This window comes from Erythranthe guttata, chromosome 13 (assembly GCF_056151865.1).
Source record: "Erythranthe guttata isolate IM_541 chromosome 13, IM_541, whole genome shotgun sequence".
Lineage (NCBI taxonomy): Eukaryota > Viridiplantae > Streptophyta > Magnoliopsida > Lamiales > Phrymaceae > Erythranthe > Erythranthe guttata.
The window spans coordinates 13,575,095-13,598,757 of record NC_142545.1 but is presented as its reverse complement, the minus strand read 5'-3'; the positions used below and the strand labels follow the sequence as shown (position 1 = coordinate 13,598,757).

Sequence of the window (23,663 nt, the reverse complement as noted above, 5' to 3'; positions counted from 1 at the left end):
TTTCTTTTGTATTCAAGTAAATTGTAATACTGTTTATATAAGTATATTTCGCCTCTGAAGACAACCCAGAATTATTTACTTGTTAATACTAAATTATGTGTCTTTCCAATTATCCCGCTACATGTTATGTCAAGTGTTCTCACACTCCACATAACATCTTTATTTTAATTATTTACTACGACTTCATGACCATTGATTCTTTCAATAATTAAAGTCTAGTATTCTTAATTGAATTTTATCATGAAAAATGTAGTAAACTTCAATTTCTTAAAATCGTAAAAATTGTGAGTCGTAAGAATGGAATCGTATATCGTAATATAACCTGTCTTTTGACATTTAAGATTTAATCATAGATTCGACTCGATTAAGGTAGAACTCGAATTGTAAGATTTGAACCGTAAATCATAAGATTTTAATAACCCCACTGTCAAGTACAGTTCCCAACATATTTGTTGCTTTAGAACTTTTTCCAAATTATTTGTAACTTTAGAATTTTAATGATGCATTAAATACAATATTTTTTTTACCGTTTAGCACTCTTAATTAAATAAAAGATTGAAAAATAATTAGTTGATAAACAACTAATGATAGAGTATTTTAGTAATTTTCATATTTTGTTTATTATAATTCATGCATATTTATTGGTTTTTGTAATCTATGCGCAACAACTCAAAGTGACAAATATTATAAGAATAAAAAGAAGCAGTAAGTACGAAAATTATGATTTTATTTGAATAAAACGAAATAGTTGAAAGATTATTAGAAACTAAAGGGAAATAAATCAAGATTTTGAAAGCCAAAATAAATTTTTATGTTGACCAATTAAAAAATAAATAAAATAAAATAAAAATAAACTACCAACTAAATGTAATGCAATTCCATCAATTCATTACAAACATTCCAAGTAATGTTTAGTTTCTGTTACACTTTCCAACTTCACCAACCAGTAGTTGCACTACAGCCTTCATTCACAAGGAAAATATATACACAACATAAAACAACCACACTAACTGCAAAACCACCACCAGCCCCCACCACTGCTCCGCCCTCAAACCACCACCCATGACGACACGTCACCACCACCAGATCGACCTCCTCTTCCGCCTCGCACTAGCGGCACTGCTGACACTAGGTGCAACACGTGTGATACTGGATAATCTGAGGAACAACAACAATAATATTCTTCTCCGGCATATGTATACAATAAGAGTGCCTATCGAAGTTTCCGAAAAGGAAACCATTAAAGATAATTGCAACGTATTCGAAGGCAAATGGATTACGGACAACACAAGTTATCCTCTGTACAGTGAACAAAGCTGTCCGTTTTTAGTTAAACAGACGACTTGTCTGAAAAACGGGAGGCCTGACTCTTTCTACCAGAATTTGAGGTGGCAGCCTAATGCATGCAATTTGCCGAGGTAATATATAAACTAACTAAACATTATTCATCAATAATGAACAAAATTAAATTAAATAAATAAATATATATATAACCACCAGGTTCGACGGTTTGAAAATGATTGAGATGGTGAGGGACAAAAGGCTGATGTTTGTCGGAGATTCAGTGCAACGAGGCATGTTCGAGTCGATGGTTTGTTTAGTTCACTCTGCAATTCCTAGTTATGTAAAGACATCTCTTCATAGAATACCTCCAAGGAAAGTTTTCAGAGTAGAGGTAATTAATATTTATATATGTAAAGAATGAAAAAAACACAAATAGATTATGTTGTTTATAAACCTATTTTTTTCGGATTAATTTCAAAATTCAGGAATTCAATGCGACAATCGAGTATTATTGGGCACCTTTCATAATCGAATCTATATCCGACCACGCTACGAATCACACTGTTTCCAAGCGTTTGGTGAAACTCGATTCAGTGGCTAAACATAGCAGAGAGTGGGAAGGGGCGGACATTTTGATCTTCGAGAGCTACGTTTGGTGGATGTACAAACCCACCATAAACGCTACGTAATAAATCTCCTTGTCTTAAAATTCTGAATTCTAAATCCCGATTTCCGGAAAAAAAAAATCGATTAAAGATTTTTTTTTTATAGATATGGATCTCTTGACAACATCCAAGAATACAATGTGACCACTGCATATAGATTGGCAATGGAAACTTGGGCAAATTGGATCGAATCGAGAATAAATCCACAAACTCAGAAAATCTTTTTCACAACAATGTCGCCCACACACTTATGGTGAGACTCCGTTTTTCTTTTCATTTTTCTTTAAATAAAAAAAAAATTAAGACAAAAGATGTACAATTATATTTGGTGTGTAGGAGTTGGGAGTGGAAGCCTGGAACAGAAGGCAACTGCTTCAACGAAACGGGACCCGTTGAAGGATCAAAGTACTGGGGAACCGGTTCGAATCTGGAAATAATGGGAATAGTTGAAGATGTTCTTGCAAAGCTAAAAAAAGTTAAGGTAACTGTGCTTAACATTACACAGCTGTCTGAATACAGAAAAGACGGTCATACTTCGATTTACGGGGAAAGAAAAGGCAAGCTATTGACTAAAGAACAAAGATCCGATCCGAAAAATTACGCTGATTGCATTCACTGGTGCTCACCTGGAGTGCCCGATACGTGGAATGAAATTCTGTATGCACTTCTTTTGCAAGATTATCGTGCACAGTAATAATAGTAATAAAAAATTTCTCTCAAAAAAAAAAAAAAAACCGTAGCTTTTAGCTTTATCGTAAATAGATACCGTTTATCGGCAATTGTCTAAACGATTAATGGAAAAAACTAACATTCAGAGCAGCTCCCAGTCGGATTCACTCTTAACCGAATGAATGGTTATTGAACTTGCCTCGAAATTCTGACTTGATTCCAAATCAATTTCCCCATGCAGTACGGCTAAATGCTCGTATTCCTTGGTCAATCTCTTTTGAGAGGTGAATGCACCCTGTATTACATTCTGGTGAAGAAATAAAATACGGATTTCTGTTAATTGTGAAAATATTTTTATTTTTTATTTTTTACGGTTTTTATAAACAAGTGCAAAGAGAAGATATACCTTAAAATACTTGAAATCTTTTCTTCTACGAGGTGCAGAATGGGCAAGGTCAACGTTCGAGCCAACACTTGTCGCATTGTGCTTCACTTTAGGGGAGAGGTTCACTGTTTCCATATTATCATCATCAATACCAACACCAAATTCGGACGAGGTTCCTGTAAAGTAGCGAGGATAATCATACAAATTAGTGTATGTATTCGAAATTTGGTACTAACGTTGTTCAACAAAAAAAATTCTCGAGTTAGTTAAGACTGTCAAAGCCTAGACAAACCAATGTAAAGATTCGTAATAAATGCTTAGGTGGCAGCTAATAGTTACCAGTTTCAGATGGAATTACTGCAGTTTCTGATTGATCATGTTCGTACGATTGTTCATGCCTCGTTTCAAACGAACCAAGTGGAGAATCTGGCCTATCTGTCGGGAAAGAACTACCACCTGCCAAAGTATAAGTTTGTGTTGAGGAACATATCACTGGGGAAGAAAAAGAAACTAAGAGATACAGAAACGTGAGGAGATTTTAGAGAAAGGAAACAAAGAAAATGAGTTACATAAAGCTTTATTTAAATATCTATGAAGAAGTTAGTGATTAAAAGAAATGCCAAACCGTATAATTCCGAGAGTAGAAAAGAAGGAAGCATGTCCTCGATTTTCCTTTCATAAGCAAAGTCATCAGGTTCAGCAGGAAAGCGGGAGATGTTTTCAGGCCTCTCGATTGCCAAAGTATAAGAACACTTTGTGGACGTAGAATAAGTGGATTTCGTAAACCCCATCTCTTCATCGTCATCATCACAATTGACAATTGCAGGTAATTGGATAGAGCTCGACGAATCAAAAGTATCTTTCATCGAGAACTTGCGACAAAGAGTTCCATCAGCCAAATCAATGGGTAAATCCATCTCAAGACTATAACCTTCTTCTTCTGCTTGTGGTGCATACAGGTCAATATATTCATCATAATATGGATCAAAACTTGAATACGCAAGTAACAACCGTAACTGAATCTCAGACAAAGACAAACGACAGCTCGGAATATTATTAGGTACCCACTCACCTTCAATTGAAGGGCCATCGTCCCCTTTCCGTTCGTTAAAAACCCCTTGTTCCTTCCCTTGTTCCTTTTCAATGGCTAGTTTGGAATTTTCATCACATTGACTAGAGGTTTCAGTAAATATTTCATTCATTATGACAGTTTCACTATGTTCATGTTCTCTCAAATGCTGTTGACAAGTCTCCGATTCTTGTGAAGAATCTGCATGAAGAGGCGTACATTCAATCGGCAATGGCGCATCGGAGTTTTCCGTATTATCAACGGAATCTTGATTCACCGACGGCTGTTCTTCATCAATGCAAGTAGGGTCCACTGACTGTGATTTAGGGCTTCCAATGTCCCCAATGTCCTCAAAACGGAATAAATCTTGCAACACATTAGAGTATATTCTTTTGAAATTCGTACCAACATTTTGCATCTGGTTTTCGACCAATTTCACAGGGTCCTATACAAAAACCGAACAAATTTTAACCGCTTGAACTACGCATGTTATACAGAATTACAGGCATAAAATAATAACCCGTCGCCTATTTTCAATGATAAACACACAATGCCTTGTAGTAAAAGAAACAAACCTGGCTCATAAACTCATCGACATCCTGAACAAGGGACTCGAGCTGGTTGTATACGTTTCCAGCCCATGGTAAATTTTTCAAGTCTATGCCCATTGCAACACCTACATTGTTTCCGAAACGAACAACCAATAGGATTCGATCCCTCAAATTAAAAAAAAATTAAAAAAAAATTGATCGGTTAACGATTAACATATGCTTGTCAGCAAAGATCGGTTACGATTAAAAACTCGCGAAATTTTTCGATCTTCAGAAAGATACATTAATTTCTTAAACAAGAAAGTCCATTAATCTGATGCAAAATTACTAAATTTTTGGTAACTAAATAATTTTAAAAAAATAAATCATTATTACACCAATCTAAACAGCTCCGTATACATACAGAATTCAGAAAACCATCATACGAAAGAATCATTTTTTTTTGAACAATTTACGAAAAAAAACCTGTCTGTCAGAAAGCTAATCCACAACATTAATCACTTATTTGATTTCTATCTCAGATTCTGAAGCCACACCAAATAGCATTCAATCAATTCAAAAAAAATATGCGCACACCCAGATATATATATATATATATACTGATCATCATCATCATCATCATCATCATATATATATATAGAGAGAGAAAATAAAGAGGATCGAGTAAGAAAGTGAAGAAATAATACCAGTAAGGGAAAGGCAAAACCCTGGTGATGAAGGAGAAGCATAAACAGAGAGAATTATGCAGGTGACGTGCTCTATTAAACCAGGGTTTTTAATAGGTTTTTCAGATTATTTACAACTGTTTTTTTAGGCCCTGGTTGTTTATTTATTTGTACTTGCGGTACTCTTTGGTTAAAAGTGTAGTTAAATATTTATTTATTTTTATATTATTTTTCATATTTATTTGAATGTTTTCTGGAAATTTTAGAAAACTGTGTTTAACTTGATTATCAATTCAATTCAATTTGGGTGAAATTTAATTGAGTGGGTTATTGATCGAGTTCGACTAGCTTGATTTTTGTATAAATATTTAATTAGTCACTTTATTACCAAATTTTTAACAATGTGTATATAATAATACCATATGTATATGTTTAAAACTAAATTAGGAATTTAATTTCCATTGTTTCATTTTGGGTAGTGATATACGCAGGCCAAATTAAACATTCAGGCACTTTTTTACCATGGTTTTTTACCTTTTTACCATAACTATTTACCTTTCTACATTTTAAATAAACACTTTATTAATATTTCATTTAATAAAAAAAAACATTTAAATAATGAAACGAAAAAAAAAAAAAAAAAAAAATTACTTGGTTCTGCTCGCGCAAAAATGCACGAGCATTTCAACAGTGCTCGTGTGAAATCAGGCGAGCACTGTTGAAATGCTCGTGCATTTTTGCGTGAGCAGAATAAATGCAGTTTATTAAATTTATTAAAAAAAAAATAAAAAAAAAAAAATTAAAATTAAGTTGCTCGCGTGGATTTACACGAGCGCAGTGGATGCGCTCGTGTAAATCCACGCGAGCAACTTAAAAGCCGGTTTTTTAAGCAATAAATTTATAAAAAAAAAAAAAAAAAAAAAAAAAAAAAAATTAAAATTGAAACGCTCGCCCGATTTTACGCGAGCGAAGTGGATGCGCTCGCGTGAAATCGCGCGAGCGTTCCCAAGTATCGTTTTTTTTTCGTTTTTTTTTCGGATTCGTAATCTACATAACAAGAGGATCGTAAAAACGTAAAAATTACCTCCGATCTGTTGACGATTTGCACGGGCTTTGCGAACGAAAATCGAAAGGGTAGAGAGAGTTTTTTGAGTTTTTTACCTTTTGTTTTTTGAGAAATGGTAAAAAATGTGCCTGAATGTTTAATTTGTGCCTGCACAAATCATTTCAGTTTCATTTTTTATTTTATTTTTGGGTTTTTGTTTTCGTTTATAGAGATATAAATAATGTAATTATGGTCACTTATTATATATTTAGTTTTTTCAAGAAAGAAAATAAAATTGTGTTAATAAGATATTAGTGTTTAGTTAATTTAAACTATAGTTATTGTAGTTTTTAAACATATTTAATGATATAATACTACATTTGAATTTTTGAAGTAATTATTGTTGTAAATGTAGGAAGAGAAAAAAAATGACTTTCCATAGATTACTCATTACATCGTTACCTAATAATTCAGCTTTCAAGAAGAAAGAAACTTCAAAGTAATAAACTTGTAATTAAGACTAAGCAATCACCAACATTAGACATTCTTCCACACAAAAGTTAGAACATGTAACATTATAAAAGCTAATGTCTATTTTGTTTATCCTTTCTTTTGTATTTTTATTCTGTTGTTGCAGCTTGTAACACGTTGCAATTTGCATTTTGTAGTTGCATGCAATTTACATTTTAGTGTTATAAGTTATAACTTGGACAAATTATGAAATTTGATGGACAAAATAACTAGATATTCAGAAATAATATCGAAAAAAATATGCAAATAAATGTATGTGATGAAATCGTACCAAAATATGTAGCAAGTAAATTAATATATTATAACAGTTTTGTGACGTTAAATATGTATTTGCTAATTATTTTTGTTGTTTGTTGAACCGGATCAATTAGAAAATATTGAGAGATATGAGAGGAGAGAGGCGTGAGAAAAAAAGGGCGTAGAATTTGTTACCTCAATTTTCAAAATAATTATTTCCATATATTTATGTTTATACATTAATAAATTAATTTAGTATATATTAGTTTATTAGTCAATAAACCTATACATATATCCTTCTAACAAAATGAATTCTCACCTATTTAAATTTCAAATAAGGAGTGTCTAGTTAGTTATCTCAATTATTAAACTACAAAAATATGAACGTTACCACGAATAGGAAAAATAGGTAAAGCCTATTGCTACTTGAACTGAAAATTCCAACAACAACCAAATTATTGAGTTGAAATTCAACTTTCCAACTAAAAATAATACAATTTCAAATATTATAAAGAAATTATAACGAAAAATAAAACACCTACTTTTTAGCCTTAAACAACGTCGAACCGCAAATATCCAATGTAATTCAGCTGCAAATCTATCGAGTTCTTCATGATTCATCGCTTCACTTCGAGAACAAAGCTTCAGGTTCGCATCCGTTATAAGGATAAAATTAGATGCTACACCTGATTATTTACATTGGGTGGATTTAAATCGTAGATATGCGTATGTGTGTTTATGTTTAGTAGGTGGTCATTTAATCAAATGTACAGATCAAATACATCCAATGTAAATAATCAGATGTAGCATACGTAGACCCAGACTACCAAAATGTAGGACATACTAAACAAAAATCTAAGTAGAGAGAGAGAGAGTCCCAACACCAACCATGCATGGTCAACATATTGTTTACCTGCAAAAACAGCAACAACCATATTCTCTCTCTTCTCTCTCTCTCTCTCTCTCTCTCTCTCTCTCTCTCTCTCTGCATTTCTCAACAAATCCTCAAAATTCATTTGATCATCCCACAAGAAACACTAACAAGTCAAGCCAATGTTGACCAAAAAGATATATATCATATAAACTAAAGTTTGGTGTGTTAGCTCATCCCCCTTTTATCCTCCCTTCCTCATTCACAAACCAAAACCTTTTCTTTCTCAATTCCTTTACTTTGCTCCAATTTCACACTTTTTACTCTATGGAGTTGCCTATCAAGACACCGGCGATAATCTCCGGTGACCGGAAAATACCCTACACAATCGAAACCAAGAACTTGACCTACACTTGCGAGATCCCGTACGACGAATTTAGTTGGCTTTTTTGTTCTACTCCCAAAACATCGCCCAAAAAAACCATCATCAAGAATGTCAATCTCGAGGCGAAACCGGGAGAAATCACAGCAATCGCCGGACCTAGTGGAGCCGGAAAAACCACACTGCTCGAAATCCTCGCCGGAAAAATCCCACCAAGAAAGTTCTCTGGCCAAGTACTAGCCAACGGCAATCCCATAAACCCTAGAAACATCCCCCGATTATCGGGATACATCACACAAGACCACGCCCTATTCCCACTCCTCACCGTCCAAGAAACTCTCACGTACAGCGCCCTTCTCCGGCTGCCAGATGGCAGCCGGAGGGCCACCTATCAAAGTGTGAAAAAGCTGATGAAAGAGCTCGGCCTCGACCATATAGCCAGCTCAAGAATCGGCGGAGGAGGAGGAGCAACGGGCGGGATATCGGGCGGCGAAAGGAGGCGGCTCTCGGTCGGGGTCGAATTAGTCCACGACCCCACAATTTTACTCATCGACGAACCAACTTCCGGATTGGATTCAGCGTCAGCCCTCCGTATCATCTCGCTCCTGAAACTAATGGCGAGCGATCGGCACAAGACGGTAATCTTGACCGTCCATCAACCGGGATTCAGAATTCTCGAGCTATTCGATAAGCTCGTTTTGCTCTCCAACGGCAGTGTTCTTCACCATGGCTCGCTGAATTCGCTCAGAGAGAGTCTCGAGGATTCAGGCCACCGTATTCCTCCTCGCATCAACGTCCTCGAATTCGCAATCGAAACCACAAACAGAGGAGGAGACATACAAATTTCGGAAACTAGAAATCAAAATCAAGATAAAGGCGGGAACTTTTCACCCATCGATCACAACAACAACAACACCACATACACAAAAAACCCCCAATTTCGAGAAATTACAATCCTATGCGAGAGATTCGGGAAGAACATTTTCCGGACAAAGGAGCTTTTCGCGGCGAGGGTGCTGCAATCAATTTTCGTCGGAATCATACTCGGTACAGTCTACATGAAAATCAGCAACGATCAGAGCAAAATCGCCCAACAAACCCGATTAGGGTTCTTCGCATTCAGCCTCAGTTTCCTGCTATCCTCCACAACCGAGGGTTTGCCGATCTTCCTGCAGGAGAGAACAATTTTCATGAGGGAGACTTTCGCCGGAGCTTACAGAGTATCATCGTACGTTGCAGCGAACGCAATCGTCTTCTTCCCGTTTCTGCTACTAGTGGCTCTTCTCTACAGTACGCCGTCGTATTGGCTAGTCGGGCTGAGGCCCGATTTGGGCGGGTTCCTGTACTTCACACTGGTGGTGTGGGCGGTGGTTCTGATGTCGAATTCGTTCACGGCGTTCTGCGGCGCGGTGGTGCCGAATTACATCATGGGTACGTCGGTGGCTGCGGGATTGATGGGGTGTTTCTTCTTGTTCTCTGGGTATTTTATTGAGAAGGAGAGTATACCGGATTACTGGATGTTTATGCATTATTTGAGCCTTTTTAAATACCCTTTTGAGAGCTTGGTGATAAATGAATACGGCGGCGGCGGATGTGCGGTGGTGGGTGGGGATGAGTTTCTGAAACGGCAGGGCTTGGAGAAAACGAAGAAATGGAGTAATCTGGGTGTTATGCTGGGGTTTGTTTTTGGTTATAGAGTTCTCTGTTTTTGCGTTTTGTGGTACAGAAGTTCTAGAACCAGAAATTGAAATAATTCCCATTTTTCTTTATTTATTTATTTATATTTTTTTTTGGTATATTTGGGAATTTTTTTCTTTAAATATATTCATTTTATACTTGTACTAGTAACTCACCCGTGCGATGCACGAGGATTAATTTTAAATTCAATTTTTTCAATGACTAAAACACGTTGATAATGTAAATCAAACACCTTTGCGAATAAAAAGAGCATTCTTATGTGATGCATGGTGTTAATATAAAAAATTAAAATACGTTTTTAGATAAAATAATCGAACGAAATTTTGAATGGTCGATATATAATACGGTATAATCTATTTTTTTTAAACAATATCAATTTCATTTGATTTAAGTACCGAGATAAACAAAATAAATGATAAAGAAAATATAAAATACGAAAAGATGTGATATGAAAATAAGATACATTATTTGACCCAAATGGTACTACTATCCCATCCCATACGCTCGCATCCTTAACAGAAAATTTAATTATCAAAGTAGTATTTTACAACACATGCATTGACATCGCCTATAACTCAACTAATACCTTGCAAGTAACATGCACATTTTTAATTGTTCAAATGCAATAAGTGATACACAATACGGAAACACAAATCACCTAAAAGTGTAAGAAATAAATACAATTTATACTAAAGTACATTGATTTAGAAAAGAAAAAAAAAGCTTCAGTGGAGTCGACAATAAAATTAGCATAAACTGCAAATAAACTTAACACGATAAAATAATTATGCTTATAAATAATACAAAAAATAAATGTTTATTTGAATCACATATACAATTTTTATGATGTACCTCATATTCCCTAAAAAACTTAATTGTAAACAACATTGGAAGTAATATTAGTCGCCTATTCCGGGTTAATAACAAAAAAAACTAATACTAATACTAATACTAATACCACTGATATTACACCGATACTAATATTGATAGTACTGTTGATACTAATATTGATAATCATATTGATATTGATACTACTACTGATAGTAATAATGATACTAATACTGATAATCATGCTGATACTTACACTCATACTAAACCTGATACTGATATTGATTTTGATATTAATACTAATACTAATATTGATATTCATACTTAATACTATTAATATCGATAAGTACACTCATATTAATATTCATATTGATATTGATGTTGATACAAATATTGATACTAATAATGATACTAATATTGCCACTGAAACTAATATTGATATTGATAGTGATATTGCTACTCATATTGATACTAATTATATTGGTACTAATACATATACTCATACTGATACGTTGATACTCATCTCATAGTGATATTTATACTTATACTGATACACACACTCATACTGATATTGATGCTAATATTGATATTGCTACTGATACTATTAATGATACTAATATTGATAATCATGCTCATACTGATACTGATACTCATATTGATACTCATACTAATATTGATACTGATACTCGTATTAATATTGATACTAATACTGAACCCAATATTGATACTGGTATTGAAATTGCTACTTATACTGTTACTAAAAATGATACTAAGAATACTAATACTAATACTAATACTAATACTAATACTAATACTAATACTAATACTAATGATAATGCATATGATCATGCTAATGCTAATTCTAATGTTAATTCTAATGATAATGCTAATAATAATTATAATGATAATCCTAATGCTAATGCTGATACTAATAGTAATGATAATCCTAATGCTAATAGTAATGGTAGTGCTAATGCTAATACTAATGATATACTAATACTAATATTAATAGCAATCGTAATCTTAATCTTAACACTATATTAAGTTATTAACACTAACACTAACAATGATGAATTCACTATATTTTGATTTTTATTAAATTCACATTGAAACATTGAAAACTCGAAACGAATCATTGAATCTAATCGCAAATATGAAGATTTTGATAAAAATACATGTATCAGCTCAAAGGATTAAGAAGAAAAAAATACCTTACTGAATAGATAAGAATGTGCAAGCACAGCAAAAAGCAATGAGTCCTCAAGCAATGATTACACATATAATGTAATTATAATAATATTGATTGTACATCAATCTAAATTTAAATAATTTTGGCAAAATATAGAATTATTAATTAAAGTAAAATTTCATTAATATTTGAATTATCACCACAATCCTTAATTTTATTTATTTCTTAAGATAGTTGGTATTTCATTATTTGATTAAATAAATTTTGAAAATATTAAAAAAAAATTAAGAGAAACCAAATTTTCCAATGTCAATTTTCAATTAAGATTTTATTTAAATTATTGTTTAAACTAATTAAACATAATATAGCAAGTGACTAAATATCATGTAATATCAAATCTATAACTAACTGGACATGTTATATCACATTAAGAGGGTGTTTGGCTAAGCTAATAAGATGTTTAAAGGAGCTTATAAGATGTTCTAGAGCTTATAAGTTCTTCTAAAGTGTTTGGTAATTTTTTTTAAAAAAATCTTATTTTTTTTAAATAAGCTGTTGGAGAGCAAATAAGATCTTTTAAAAAAAGTACATCTATCCGACATTTTTATTTAAGATCTTATAATGAGTAAAAATAGGAAATAAGCTCATTATTCAAACACTCTAAAAATTAATCCTAAAAATAAGTTGTAACAGCTTATCAGCTCAAAAAATATCTTATCGGACGTAAGAGCTTATCAGTTGTTTAAAATAAGCTTAGCCAAACACCCTCTAAGTATATTATATAATTATATATAAATATATGATTATAAAAATAAATATTTATATATTTAATAGTTTATAAATTATTTCACTAATTTATTGAAACAATTGTGAAGAAAGATATTCAATTATTTGACCAAACATATGTCACTAAAAAAATTAATAATATTAGTATTAAACCATTTAAATTTATAAAAAACTTTTTTTTATGATATTGTATACAGAGTAATTTGAATGGTATTTCACTCATTTTTAGAAGTGTAAGATCAAGCCGGAAAAAAAAAACATATTTTACCACTTTTGGATTTTTTTTTTTTTTTGAGGATACCACTTTTGGATACTTAAATATCTAAATATTATTATTTATATTTAAAAAGTTATGATTAAAAAAATTAACATTTTTGTTTATAGGAAGTGTAGAAATAGTAATTGAATATATGTTTTATATATTAAATGTGTATAAGAACATTTAATTAATTATGATGAATTCGTGATTAATTAAAATAGCACAATATAACTTTTGATCGAGCACATAAAAAAAATAAAAAATAAGAATGAGACAGAATTATCATAATATACAAAATTTATTCGATATCACACAAATGTGTATATATATATATATATATATATATATATATATATATATATATATATATATATATATATATATATATATATATATATATATTACTGATCAAGAATAAATATTGAAGAGTTTGATTTAAAATATCTACAAATCTATGTGTACTTGAAAAACAAAATTCATATATATATAGAGAGAGAGAGAGAGAGAGAGAGAGAGAGAGAGAGAGAGAGATAGATGTACTTGTAGATATATATTTAAATTTGAAATTTTATAATATGAATAAATAAAGATAAATTTATTTATTTATATTATTATATTATATTATATTATATTATATTAATTAATTTTATGAAGAAATAAGTGATTTTCACATAAAATAAACAAATCAAACACTTCAAGATTATAATGCATATTATCATTCCTTGAAGAATAGAAAATAATGAAATTACATGTATCATATGATTAGATTCATAAAAAATAAAAATAAAGAACATGAAAGAATGTAGAAAATTTATTCAAATGGATTCAATAAACGACAGAGGAACCCCTATTACAAATCAATAAATACACGATTACCTTTTTTGCTATTACATGTTTAACTTCATTTATATCAAATGGTTCTTTATCGAAAACAATTTAACAATCATCGAAAAATATCCCCGTGCATCCACTGAATATTCATCAATACACTAAAAGTGAATCGTGTCGTTGCGTGCTACACAACATTGGAGGACTTCTCCCTTATCGATGTCGCCGCATATGACACAAGTGATGCTATCCATGGATCTAAAAAGAAAAAATCCTGAGCTAGATCGTTGTATTTACGCATACATTTTAACGGATACCAAAGCAAATAATACACTATAACATAGTTAAACAAACACGTGAAAAAATAATAATAATACAATGCAAAGTAGAAAGATGGAAAAAAAAATTAGGGTGAAAACCGTTGTTTGATGTGATTATAAGAAAATGTGTAGATGAATTATGAGATGAGTGAGTTGTGGTTGAGATTATTTATACTTAATTTCAAACACTAAATAAGTTCTTCAAAAAAAAAACACTAAATAAGTTAATAACACATGTTAAGGAAATCATTATTAATTGTAATAATTTATTAAATCAAATCACGAAATAATGGTATAAAATCGGCAGAAAATCTTCAAATCAAATCCGGAAGATCATAAGTTAACATTTTAATGTTATTCTACATTTATTTGAATTTGGACTGAATCCTCATTAATAGAAATTGTCGGAATATTGTAGTCAAACATGGTAATATCATTTTTTTTTTTTTTTGCCTTTTATTTGAAATAGTAATAAATCGTATTAACAAATCGATTATATAAATAAAATCAAATGTTAATATAAAAGTCAAACACAATAAAAATAATTATGAAAGTATATCTAACAATTAATGCACCGATTTTGGAATGTTAAAAAAATATTGAAAAAAATAAATTTTAATATGATTTGTCATATTCCATCGGTTTTGTCTACCATTTCCATAACTACCATATATAATATTATAATATCCTAATAAATGATTTTAATTTACTCTAATATATATATATATATATATATATATATATATATATATATAATTTGTTTTGATAATTTATTTGAATATTCATAAAAAATGGACGTTCAAACGAATATATTTGAATATTCTTAATGTTAATGTAGTAACTTATTCAAAAAAAAAAATAAGATTGAAACATAAAATAGAAAATTATAATGAATGTAAGATATGTAAACTATAAGAAAATAAAATCAAACTCCAAAATTGCACTAATGAAGCAAAAGTACAGATATCGTTTGACATGTCAATTGTGGTGAAACTTATTCATACAACAATATTGTCCAATCCTCTTTTCAAAATCAAAGAAAAATAAAAAATCTTTGATGTTCACGTTTCCACATGCAATACATGTCAATTTCTTTCATTTCTGTTTGACAAAACAATAATGGATTTTTTGATAATGGTAAATGTATAAGTCAATTAAATTAAAAAACTAAATACAAACTTTTACATAAAATAAATAAATAAATAAATGAAATTACAGAAATTATATGCAAACCGCAACAATGTCGCACATAGAACATAAGTTGGATTCGTAAACAACATCTGCAAGAAATACATAAAGAAAAAGTATTAGCATAGTTCTTCAATTAAATAAAAATATTAAACGAATTTAAACCATCTAAATTCAATTATAATACGATAAATGAATGAAATCAATTCAAAAAAAATTACAGAAAAAAAAAACCAAAAAGAGAAAACGAAAAACGGAAAACAAAAACAACTCGAATGGAATGGGTGAAGAAGAATAGTGTAGGGTGAAAAAAATAGATGGGGGTTTATATAGCTTTGATAAGTGTATAGTAATTAGGAAATTTTTTGAATTCAAATTTCAAATGACATGATTATAGGTGGAAAAGGAAAAAAAGAAAAGGTAAGAAATCAAATCAATTTAATTCGGATGATTTGATTTCTATTGATTAGGAATTAATTTTAAAATATTAAACAATATTTATAGTTATTGAATATTTTCATTAAACTAACTATATCAATTAAATATAATCATCTTAAATAGGTAAGAAATCAAATTTCATATCATAAAATATATATTCTGATTTTAGAAAATTTTAAAATAAATAAAATATACACGGTTTATTTTTTATTGTCTTTTTTTTTGTATTTTAATAATAAAATTTTAAATTTCATAATATATTATTAATATGTTAATTTGAAATCGAATTTTAATGCATTATTAAACAATATTAATATATGGTTTTTAATATTTTTTTATTGAATGGATATTCGAATATTCCAGAATATTGAAAATTAAAAAAAAAAACTGTATTCCTTTATTTTAATATTTGAATATTAAAAAAATATTTTTTTTTTCTGAAAATTATTTGAATATTCATAAAAAAATTGAGTGTACTGAATTTTTTAAAAAGATTGCCAATAAATATATTTTGAAATACTGGAAATGTAAATAAGATTTTTTTTACTTCGAATTTATAAAATATTAATTTTGGAAATAATATATATACACGTGGTAATTGTTTAAATGAGTGTATAAATGGTAAATAGGAAATAACTTAAATACATACCAAAATAAAATTGACAACTCACCAATTGAAAAATCCACATCATCAATTGAACTCCAACTAAGCAATTTTGATAAATGACATCATCATTTGCCACATGTCAATCATTGAGGGCATAGATCCTCTTTTTATATTATATATAGATTTCAAGAAACGAATAGTTGAGTTTGTTTGAATATTGAAGAAAAATGATGTATGAATAACTATGTAGCACGTATACGGTATACCGGAACGCTGACATTGTGAAACCGGAAAATAGACATGGGAAAACCTCATTTTTCAAAAAGTTGGATACGGATATGTGGGGAAAATATGTAAATAATAAAAGTATTGGGGTATATTTATACTTTCTAAAAAATATTATAATGCTTAACTTATATATATATATATATATATATATATATATATATATATATATATATATATATATATATATATATATATATATATATATATATATATATATATATATATATATATATATATATATATATATATGGATTATTTTGTAGACCCCCTTTATTTCCAAATTATATAGAACAAACTACCAAGTGGATTACACTCCCGGGGAAACCCCCGTCATTTCGAAAATATTTTGACATACTCCCTGGGCTACCCTGAAGTTCCAATAATACCCTTCTAAAATCAATTTTAACCCTAGCCACTCACGGTCTCTATCTTCTTCTCCCAGATTCAAAATTCCGCCTCTACAAACCTCTCACCGGCGAAATTGCTTCCCGGAGCCATAACTCTCTCTCCGGTGGTCGGAATTCTATGGTTTAACTACCGTTGGATTCCTCTCGTCGAGCTCTTTCTTTTGGTGGTGATTTCATTCAGTTTCCAGCGCGGATCTGTTTCTGCAATTTTTTTTCATTCGAGGACGGTGGTCTTGCCGGAGCTTTATTTTGTGTTCCACCCGTCGAAATTTGACGGGTCATCCACCGTTGGATTCCTCTCGTCGGGATCTATATGTTGATGGTAATTTCGTTTATTTTTATCTTTTCATATTTATTTCTATATTTTTTTGCATTCCCCAGCAATAACCTCTCTCTCTATCTCTCGATCTCTTAGTGTTTGTTGATTTTTGAGTGTTTTGATGTTTTTCTTCAAATTTTGTTGATTTGCACTAAAATAATTTCTGTTTGTTTTGATTTTGCAATTGCAGCTTAATGAAGGCCATTGATCCTTTCCTTGAAGGTGTCAAATTTTTTCTTTGAAGTTACATCTGATTTGTTCAATAAACTGTATACATTACTATAGTAACATGTAGTTACATATGCGTATGTATTTTTTATTTGTATTTTATTGGTTCTGATGGTATTTATAATTTGAAATTTGTAAATTTTTTGTTGGGGTTTTATGAATTTATTTTGTATAAGTCAGTATTCGTGTGTGCATACAATTGATCGACTAAAACCATGGGGAAAGAAAACGGACATAACTATGAATTACTATAGGTACTATAGTTACATGTAGTTATTTTCAGAACTGTAAACATATTGTTTTGAAAATTAAAAAAGAAAAATTAAAAAAAAATTAAAAAAATATATATATATATATTTTACAAACAGGTTTATTTAAAAAAAAATTGAAAATAATAATAAATAAATCAGCGAAAATGATAAATGCAGGACCATATATGCTGATGCAGTTCGGCCGAAAATTGCATAGAAGGGTAGTATAGTACTTTCGCTTCTCCAGGGGGTATGTCAAAGGATGATTTGTGCTTGGGTTTATCCCTAGTTTATTTGGTGGCTAGGGGTATGTAAAATAACCCCATATATATATATATATATATATATATATATATATATATATATATATATATATATATATATATATATATATATATATATATATATATATATATATATATATATTATTACATACTTGTATTTACAAATTATAGATAATTTATAAGTTTCAATTTGAATTATCATTCCCAACTTACATTCGGACATATAAATTTATTTTAGTATGGAGTTAGTATTTAAATAAAAATATATTAATACACTACTAGAAGTGAAAAAAGAGATGTAAGATTTAAGATGTTTTTAGGTGTAGGTAATTCCGAGTCTTTATTTTCAATAGCTTTTGGATTTTTTTTTAGTGGAAGCGCATTTAAGTATTTTTCATTATTACCATAAACATCCCAATATTTTTAAATATTTGAGAAGCAACCCCAAAACACTTCTGAAACGTGAAAACGCGGGTGTATAGAAGTTTTCGTGGATCATAGATGAATAAAGTTGTTTTCCTCTAATAATTCCAGGGATGGGCATGGGTCGGTTGTATCGGCCAACCGACCCAGTTTCGACCCCCTTCTTCGGCCAATAATTTTTTTTTTCGAGCCGGTAATTTTAACCGACCCATATATAAATGGATCGGCCGGTGGTTTTCAATTTACTTAAAAGTTAGTTGGTCGATATTATCGACCTAACAACTTTTTTAATAATTTTTCTTATTATAAATATTTACTTGTAATTTTTATTTTTTAATTGTTAAAATAATATATAAAAAAAGTTAAAATTCAAAAATTCAAAACACAAATTTATAAACCTCTCCGTACTATTTCTATTTTATAATTCTTATTTCATATTCTTCATTACATATTTACTTATTGTAAAAATTTAATAAAAAACTCTTAATTTTAAAGTTAAGATTTTTACAATATAAATTTTCCCAAAATTTTGAATATTTTTTAAAAAACTTTAAAAAAACATCATATTACTGTAAAAAAAATTAAAATAAAATAAAATAACAATAAATAAATCACCGATAATACCGACCAACCACCATTGTTTACCCGATAAAGTCGGTTGCCAACCATTATCCGATCCATAATAATCGGACCGATAATGGTTTTCAATTTTGTACAAAATTGGGTGGTCGGGTCGGGTAAATAATTGGCCGATAATTACCCAACCCGACCCATGCCCAACCCTAAATAATTCTATGAATTCGTAAACTATTAAGTTTTTATGAAATGAATAAAAAAATTAACATAACCCATTTAATTAGTAGAATCTACAAATTAATGGAATATAAACACTTGATGTATGCAATCAATGTATGTATGATTTAAATATAAACTGTAAAATTGAGAATATTTGAATTTATTGAATTATAAGTGTGATGCCAAATTTATATTTTCGCCTGATGAATATAAGCTTCCTCAAATTTACATTTCGCCTGATGAATAAACAACTCATATCCACCACAAATTTATATTTCTCTTAATCTCAGCCGTCAAAAATTTACAGCCAAAAAAAGCAAGCCCACATAAACCGCGAAACAGTAAATCCTTTCCCTCCCCACGCACGCAACCATTTCTAAACGACGTCGTTCCATTCCATAGCCGGTAAAAAATGAAAGACCCCCACTACTCCATCACCGGCTGTCCCCTCACCCCAAAATTATCGTCATATAAATACTGGCCCTTAAATTATTTATTTTTCTTTTAGCAATTACAGTTCCCAAGACATCTTCAATCATTTTCCTCTCTTCTTTCCATTCGATCGTTATCTTTTCTACTCTCCTCTTCCGTAAGTATTCTTTGATTTGCAATCAATTATTTCATTTAATTATGTGGTGATGAATTTAAAACGATCCGATTCGAATTTTAAGCTCTGCTTTGACTGGATTATTTACTGTGTTCCGATTCTCTATTTTCGGATCTGTTGCGTGTTTTTGTTTTAGCTGATTTATGTGATGAGTTTTGATTTTAATTTATTATTTTGGAATCTCGATTATGTCTGTGAATTGATTTATCGTCGCCGATCGTTAATCCAGCTGCAGCAGACGTGTGTGCTTGCTTGTACAATTGAATGATTGTTGTAGCTTTTGTTGCTGAATATTTTATTTTTGGGGAATAATCGAATATTAATCGAACTCTTTGCTGATTGTGTAATCTCCTGGCATCTATTCACCGAATAAGTTCAGATTGATACCATGTGTAAAATATCAGACAAAAGTAAATTGGCTCGGAAATAATTGTGCTTTTTTTTGTCGTCGTTGAGTTGAGAATATGTCTATTAGCGATGTTTTATAGCTGAATGCTCTCGTTGAGCAGGATTATGTCATGCGGTTCGTGTACATCGAGCTTCGTGCGATTTTGTTGTGATTAATATCTGTTACCTATATTTTTGCACCGATTTTTGTTGTAAATAGGAGTTCTTGGATTTAGATGGCGGATAATGAAGAAGAGAAGGAAACTGCTCCCAGAGGAAATGAGTGGGAAGTTGTATCACTCACTGCATCAGCATATGCTGCTGCTCCTGGTCCCGAGCATGTTGATTCAAGCCAAGATAGCCAAGGTAAATTAGGTGGAGGAGAACACGACGCCGAAACTTCAACCCCTATGTTTATGTCCGGCCACTTCGTTTTTCCTCCGAGTCAGCACGAGAATTTGCCAGTGGAACCTGAATACAATGAGATAGATGATGAAAAGGATGGTGAAGATGGTGTTTCTGAGTTGGTTAAAGAGGAAAGGGTTACATCGGAGTTGAAGGATGAAGAAAATGCGACTATCAAAGGATTGATTTCTGATGAATTTCCTGGAACTCAGATTTTCGACGAGAAGGCTAACACGTTGTCTGTCAGTGGTGAGAATTTTGCAAAAGATGGGTCCTTTGACAAAGTGCAGAATATTTACAGCACTGCCGAGTTTAGTTCGTTGCATAGTGAAACAGCAATAGGCAATTCTAATAATACCGAGGAGAGTGGTGACTCGGTTGAACCTCTTGAAAGTTCATTGGATTCAGACTTGCAGAATTTCGAGAAGTCGGCTGAGGGAGATAAATATGATGGTGTTGACCTTCCTTGTGAAGCTTGGTGGAAAAGACGGGCCATTTCTCTATATGAACACGCTAAGGAGGCGAATACGTTTTGGTCTATTTTCATTGCGGCAACTGTTATGGGACTTGTAATTATCGGTCACAGGTGGCAGCAAGGGAGGTGGCAGATTTTGCACCTCAAGTCGCAGTTTGGTATTAACGACGAGGTAATCACTCTTAACATATGTATCAACTCATAGTAACTGTTTAGTTAGTGATTTTACCTGCTGAGAAAGCTAGTAATGGATGGTCTTTTGTATTTTCCAGATCAGTATGCCATGCTTATATGTGAACTATCTTCTTGATCATGGTAGACCTAATTTACTGATATGTAATTGATTTATGTCCGACTTGATTATTGTAGTTGTGTTTACTTTCCATGAATTATTAGGGAGAGCATGGTGAAGTCCCAAAATGCTATTTTTACCTTGTGCGTGTGTCTTAACTCGTGTCTGTATGAGAAACCAGTATCTTCACCTTAGTGACAGTGGATTGCTTGTTGAGGGGGGAAGGAATCAGAGAGCAACAATATATTTCTGGCTCTGTTTATCATTTACAGATCTTTCCAGAACAAGTTTATCAAGGCCTTATTACATATTATATACATGTTTTCTAGTTTCTTGAGGTCTTATTAAAGAATTAATTTAAAAAAAAAATCATTCTCAGTTAAATTTAAAAAAAAATACAATTATACGTTTAAAAAAACGAAAAAAGGGCCGGTTGTAGATTGCGTAGGGCCTATTCCAAAATGGAGTTTGTTATTAGATATTTCAGTTTTCCATTTGAGGGAGCTCTATAAAGCATTGCCTTGTTCGGTGTACCTCATCAACGTAATTCCTTTCCCTCCGTTCTTGGACAAAAAGGAGAAAGAAATGTAACAAATTTCACACTTTCCCAAAGACTGCTTGTTATTACTGGCTGAAGATCTCCGACGAAACTTCACTATTGTAATTTACAGATAGAAACCATTCATGGGCTTTGTAGCTGTTGCTCCTTACCTCTTTATATCGGCCATAGTAAATGTTTTGCTACTAAATATATCTCATATACTATGTGATCTTGACATGTGAACATTGTGTATATTAATATAGACGATCAGAAGTAGTGTTTTAGGCTCTTGCATTTAGTTGGTTTATTGTTTATATTGACTTGATCATGTATATATGGTGTGCAGAGGATGGGCCGGGTGCTGGGTCCGATATATAGGTTTAAAGACGTGATTGTAGGTGGCAACCGACGAGGTTCACTTATCAGAGGGAGCACCTCTGCAGAACGTTAAAGATGATGACGAAAAGTTTCCAAATCGGGGCAAGAGTTTCGAATTTGATTATGGTGGTGTTAAAAGTAATTTGAAAACTGAGTTAAGTAATCACATTGTTCTTACTATGCTGTAATATTTTTCGAATATAATGCGTGGTCTTTGCTTCTGCGGGGCTCCCGTTCCGAAGCAATTGGGTGGTTGTTTGCATGTATTATTAACTTAGGAAACATGATGCTGCCTAATTCATGTTCTCTAGAGGCATCTTTTCATATATTGTTACATAAAACGAAATCATTCTTCAAGTTTCTATTCGCTTCGATTATTCACCCTTGCACTATACATGAATCGAATTGTTCAAATTTTCAGGGGAACGAAAAAAAAACGAACCATACCAATAGTTTCCACTCCGAACTAGTTTGCACTCTGAACGGCTAGAAACACTTCGAATTATTGGTTTTTTGTTCGGTTTTTCGGTTTTTTTCTGCTCACCTTCAAAACTGTAACGATATTTTTTTTCATTTGCCGAAAACGGTTTGCCTATGAAGGTCTCGGTGTGCGCTTAAAAGGATAGAATGCAGGTTATTAACATATTGTGGTACATCAGTTAAGCTCTCATAATTATTGGATCGCTATCCGCGATATTTATATATTGCCGTCAACAAATTAAGCTCTCCAGCTAACCTCTCTTCCGGAAAAAAACGGATTGCTGCATGCACAATTTTTTGACCGCGGTTCGCTAGAGATTAGTTAGATATAACTATTAGAAAGAAAAAAAAAATCGATTTATTGAGCTCCATGATTCATAACACAAGGAGAAGGTGTTTTCTGGGCTTAGCATTTGTAAAAGAAAAACAAAAAAAGTTGAATTCATTACTGTATAACCTGTTTTCCACTAGTTTTTCTAATTTTGTTTCTAACATTTTCTCCCAGAAGATTTGGTAATTTGCTAGAAATTTTCCTTTCCTAAACGGTTGATTAGAGTCTTCTCTAAGCATTACTCTAGATAGAAATGTATTTTTATAGTTTTTATAGT

General features: G+C 31.4%; 4 protein-coding genes across 6 annotated transcripts; 3 read left to right on the top strand and 1 right to left on the bottom strand.

Moving 5' to 3' along the window:
- Positions 1–983: 983 nt before the first annotated feature.
- On the top strand, positions 984–2,683 carry TBL31 (trichome birefringence-like protein (DUF828)). The gene is made up of 5 exons (XM_012992650.2): positions 984–1,418; positions 1,501–1,675; positions 1,770–1,969; positions 2,056–2,202; positions 2,286–2,683. Exons 1-5 carry the CDS (start codon positions 1,063–1,065, stop codon positions 2,641–2,643), a joined length of 1,236 nt encoding a protein of 411 aa, XP_012848104.1. The 5' UTR covers positions 984–1,062; the 3' UTR covers positions 2,644–2,683.
- On the bottom strand, positions 2,646–5,464 carry LOC105968501 (uncharacterized). 2 transcript variants are annotated; one of them, XM_088811958.1, is made up of 7 exons: positions 5,310–5,436; positions 4,648–4,748; positions 4,076–4,517; positions 3,629–3,943; positions 3,343–3,459; positions 3,025–3,179; positions 2,646–2,925 (listed from the first exon to the last, which is right to left on the bottom strand). In XM_088811958.1, the coding sequence occupies exons 2-7, from the start codon at positions 4,738–4,740 to the stop codon at positions 2,761–2,763; spliced, it is 1,287 nt and encodes a 428-aa protein (XP_088668084.1). In that variant the 5' UTR covers positions 4,741–4,748; positions 5,310–5,436; the 3' UTR covers positions 2,646–2,760. The 2 variants fall into 2 exon arrangements, with proteins under 2 accessions (XP_088668084.1, XP_012848591.2); XM_012993137.2 differs by having other exon boundaries at positions 3,629–4,517; positions 5,310–5,464.
- Positions 5,465–7,562: 2,098 nt separating this feature from the next.
- LOC105968511 (ABC transporter G family member 10) lies at positions 7,563–10,259 on the top strand. Its single transcript, XM_088812017.1, has one exon. It carries the CDS (start codon positions 8,300–8,302, stop codon positions 10,100–10,102), a length of 1,803 nt encoding a protein of 600 aa, XP_088668143.1. The 5' UTR covers positions 7,563–8,299; the 3' UTR covers positions 10,103–10,259.
- A 9,703-nt stretch (positions 10,260–19,962) lies between these two features.
- Positions 19,963–22,932, top strand: ATI1 (mesoderm induction early response protein). Of its 2 annotated transcripts, none has more exons than XM_012992670.2 (3): positions 19,963–20,079; positions 20,705–21,536; positions 22,544–22,932. In XM_012992670.2, the coding sequence occupies exons 2-3, from the start codon at positions 20,721–20,723 to the stop codon at positions 22,646–22,648; spliced, it is 921 nt and encodes a 306-aa protein (XP_012848124.2). In that variant the 5' UTR covers positions 19,963–20,079; positions 20,705–20,720; the 3' UTR covers positions 22,649–22,932. The 2 variants fall into 2 exon arrangements, with proteins under 2 accessions (XP_012848124.2, XP_012848118.2); XM_012992664.2 differs by having other exon boundaries at positions 19,974–20,079; positions 20,721–21,536.
- The last annotated feature ends 731 nt before the right edge of the window (positions 22,933–23,663 follow it).

Bases quoted from the DNA above. Each gene is read 5' to 3' on its own strand.
- TBL31 (XM_012992650.2), top strand. From the start codon at position 1,063: ATGACGACACGTCACCACCACCAGATCGACCTCCTCTTCCGCCTCGCA. The intron at 1,970-2,055 runs GTAATAAATCTC...TTTTTTTTATAG, and splicing joins AAACCCACCATAAACGCTAC to ATATGGATCTCTTGACAACA. The intron at 2,203-2,285 runs GTGAGACTCCGT...TTTGGTGTGTAG, and splicing joins ATGTCGCCCACACACTTATG to GAGTTGGGAGTGGAAGCCTG.
- LOC105968501 (XM_012993137.2), bottom strand. From the start codon at position 4,740: ATGGGCATAGACTTGAAAAATTTACCATGGGCTGGAAACGTATACAAC. The intron at 3,180-3,342 runs GTAACTATTAGC...GCTACTTTACAG, and splicing joins AGTAATTCCATCTGAAACTG to GAACCTCGTCCGAATTTGGT. The intron at 2,926-3,024 runs GTATATCTTCTC...TTTCTTCACCAG, and splicing joins AAGATTTCAAGTATTTTAAG to AATGTAATACAGGGTGCATT.
- LOC105968511 (XM_088812017.1), top strand. From the start codon at position 8,300: ATGGAGTTGCCTATCAAGACACCGGCGATAATCTCCGGTGACCGGAAA.
- ATI1 (XM_012992670.2), top strand. From the start codon at position 20,721: ATGGCGGATAATGAAGAAGAGAAGGAAACTGCTCCCAGAGGAAATGAG. The intron at 21,537-22,543 runs GTAATCACTCTT...TATGGTGTGCAG, and splicing joins AGTTTGGTATTAACGACGAG to AGGATGGGCCGGGTGCTGGG.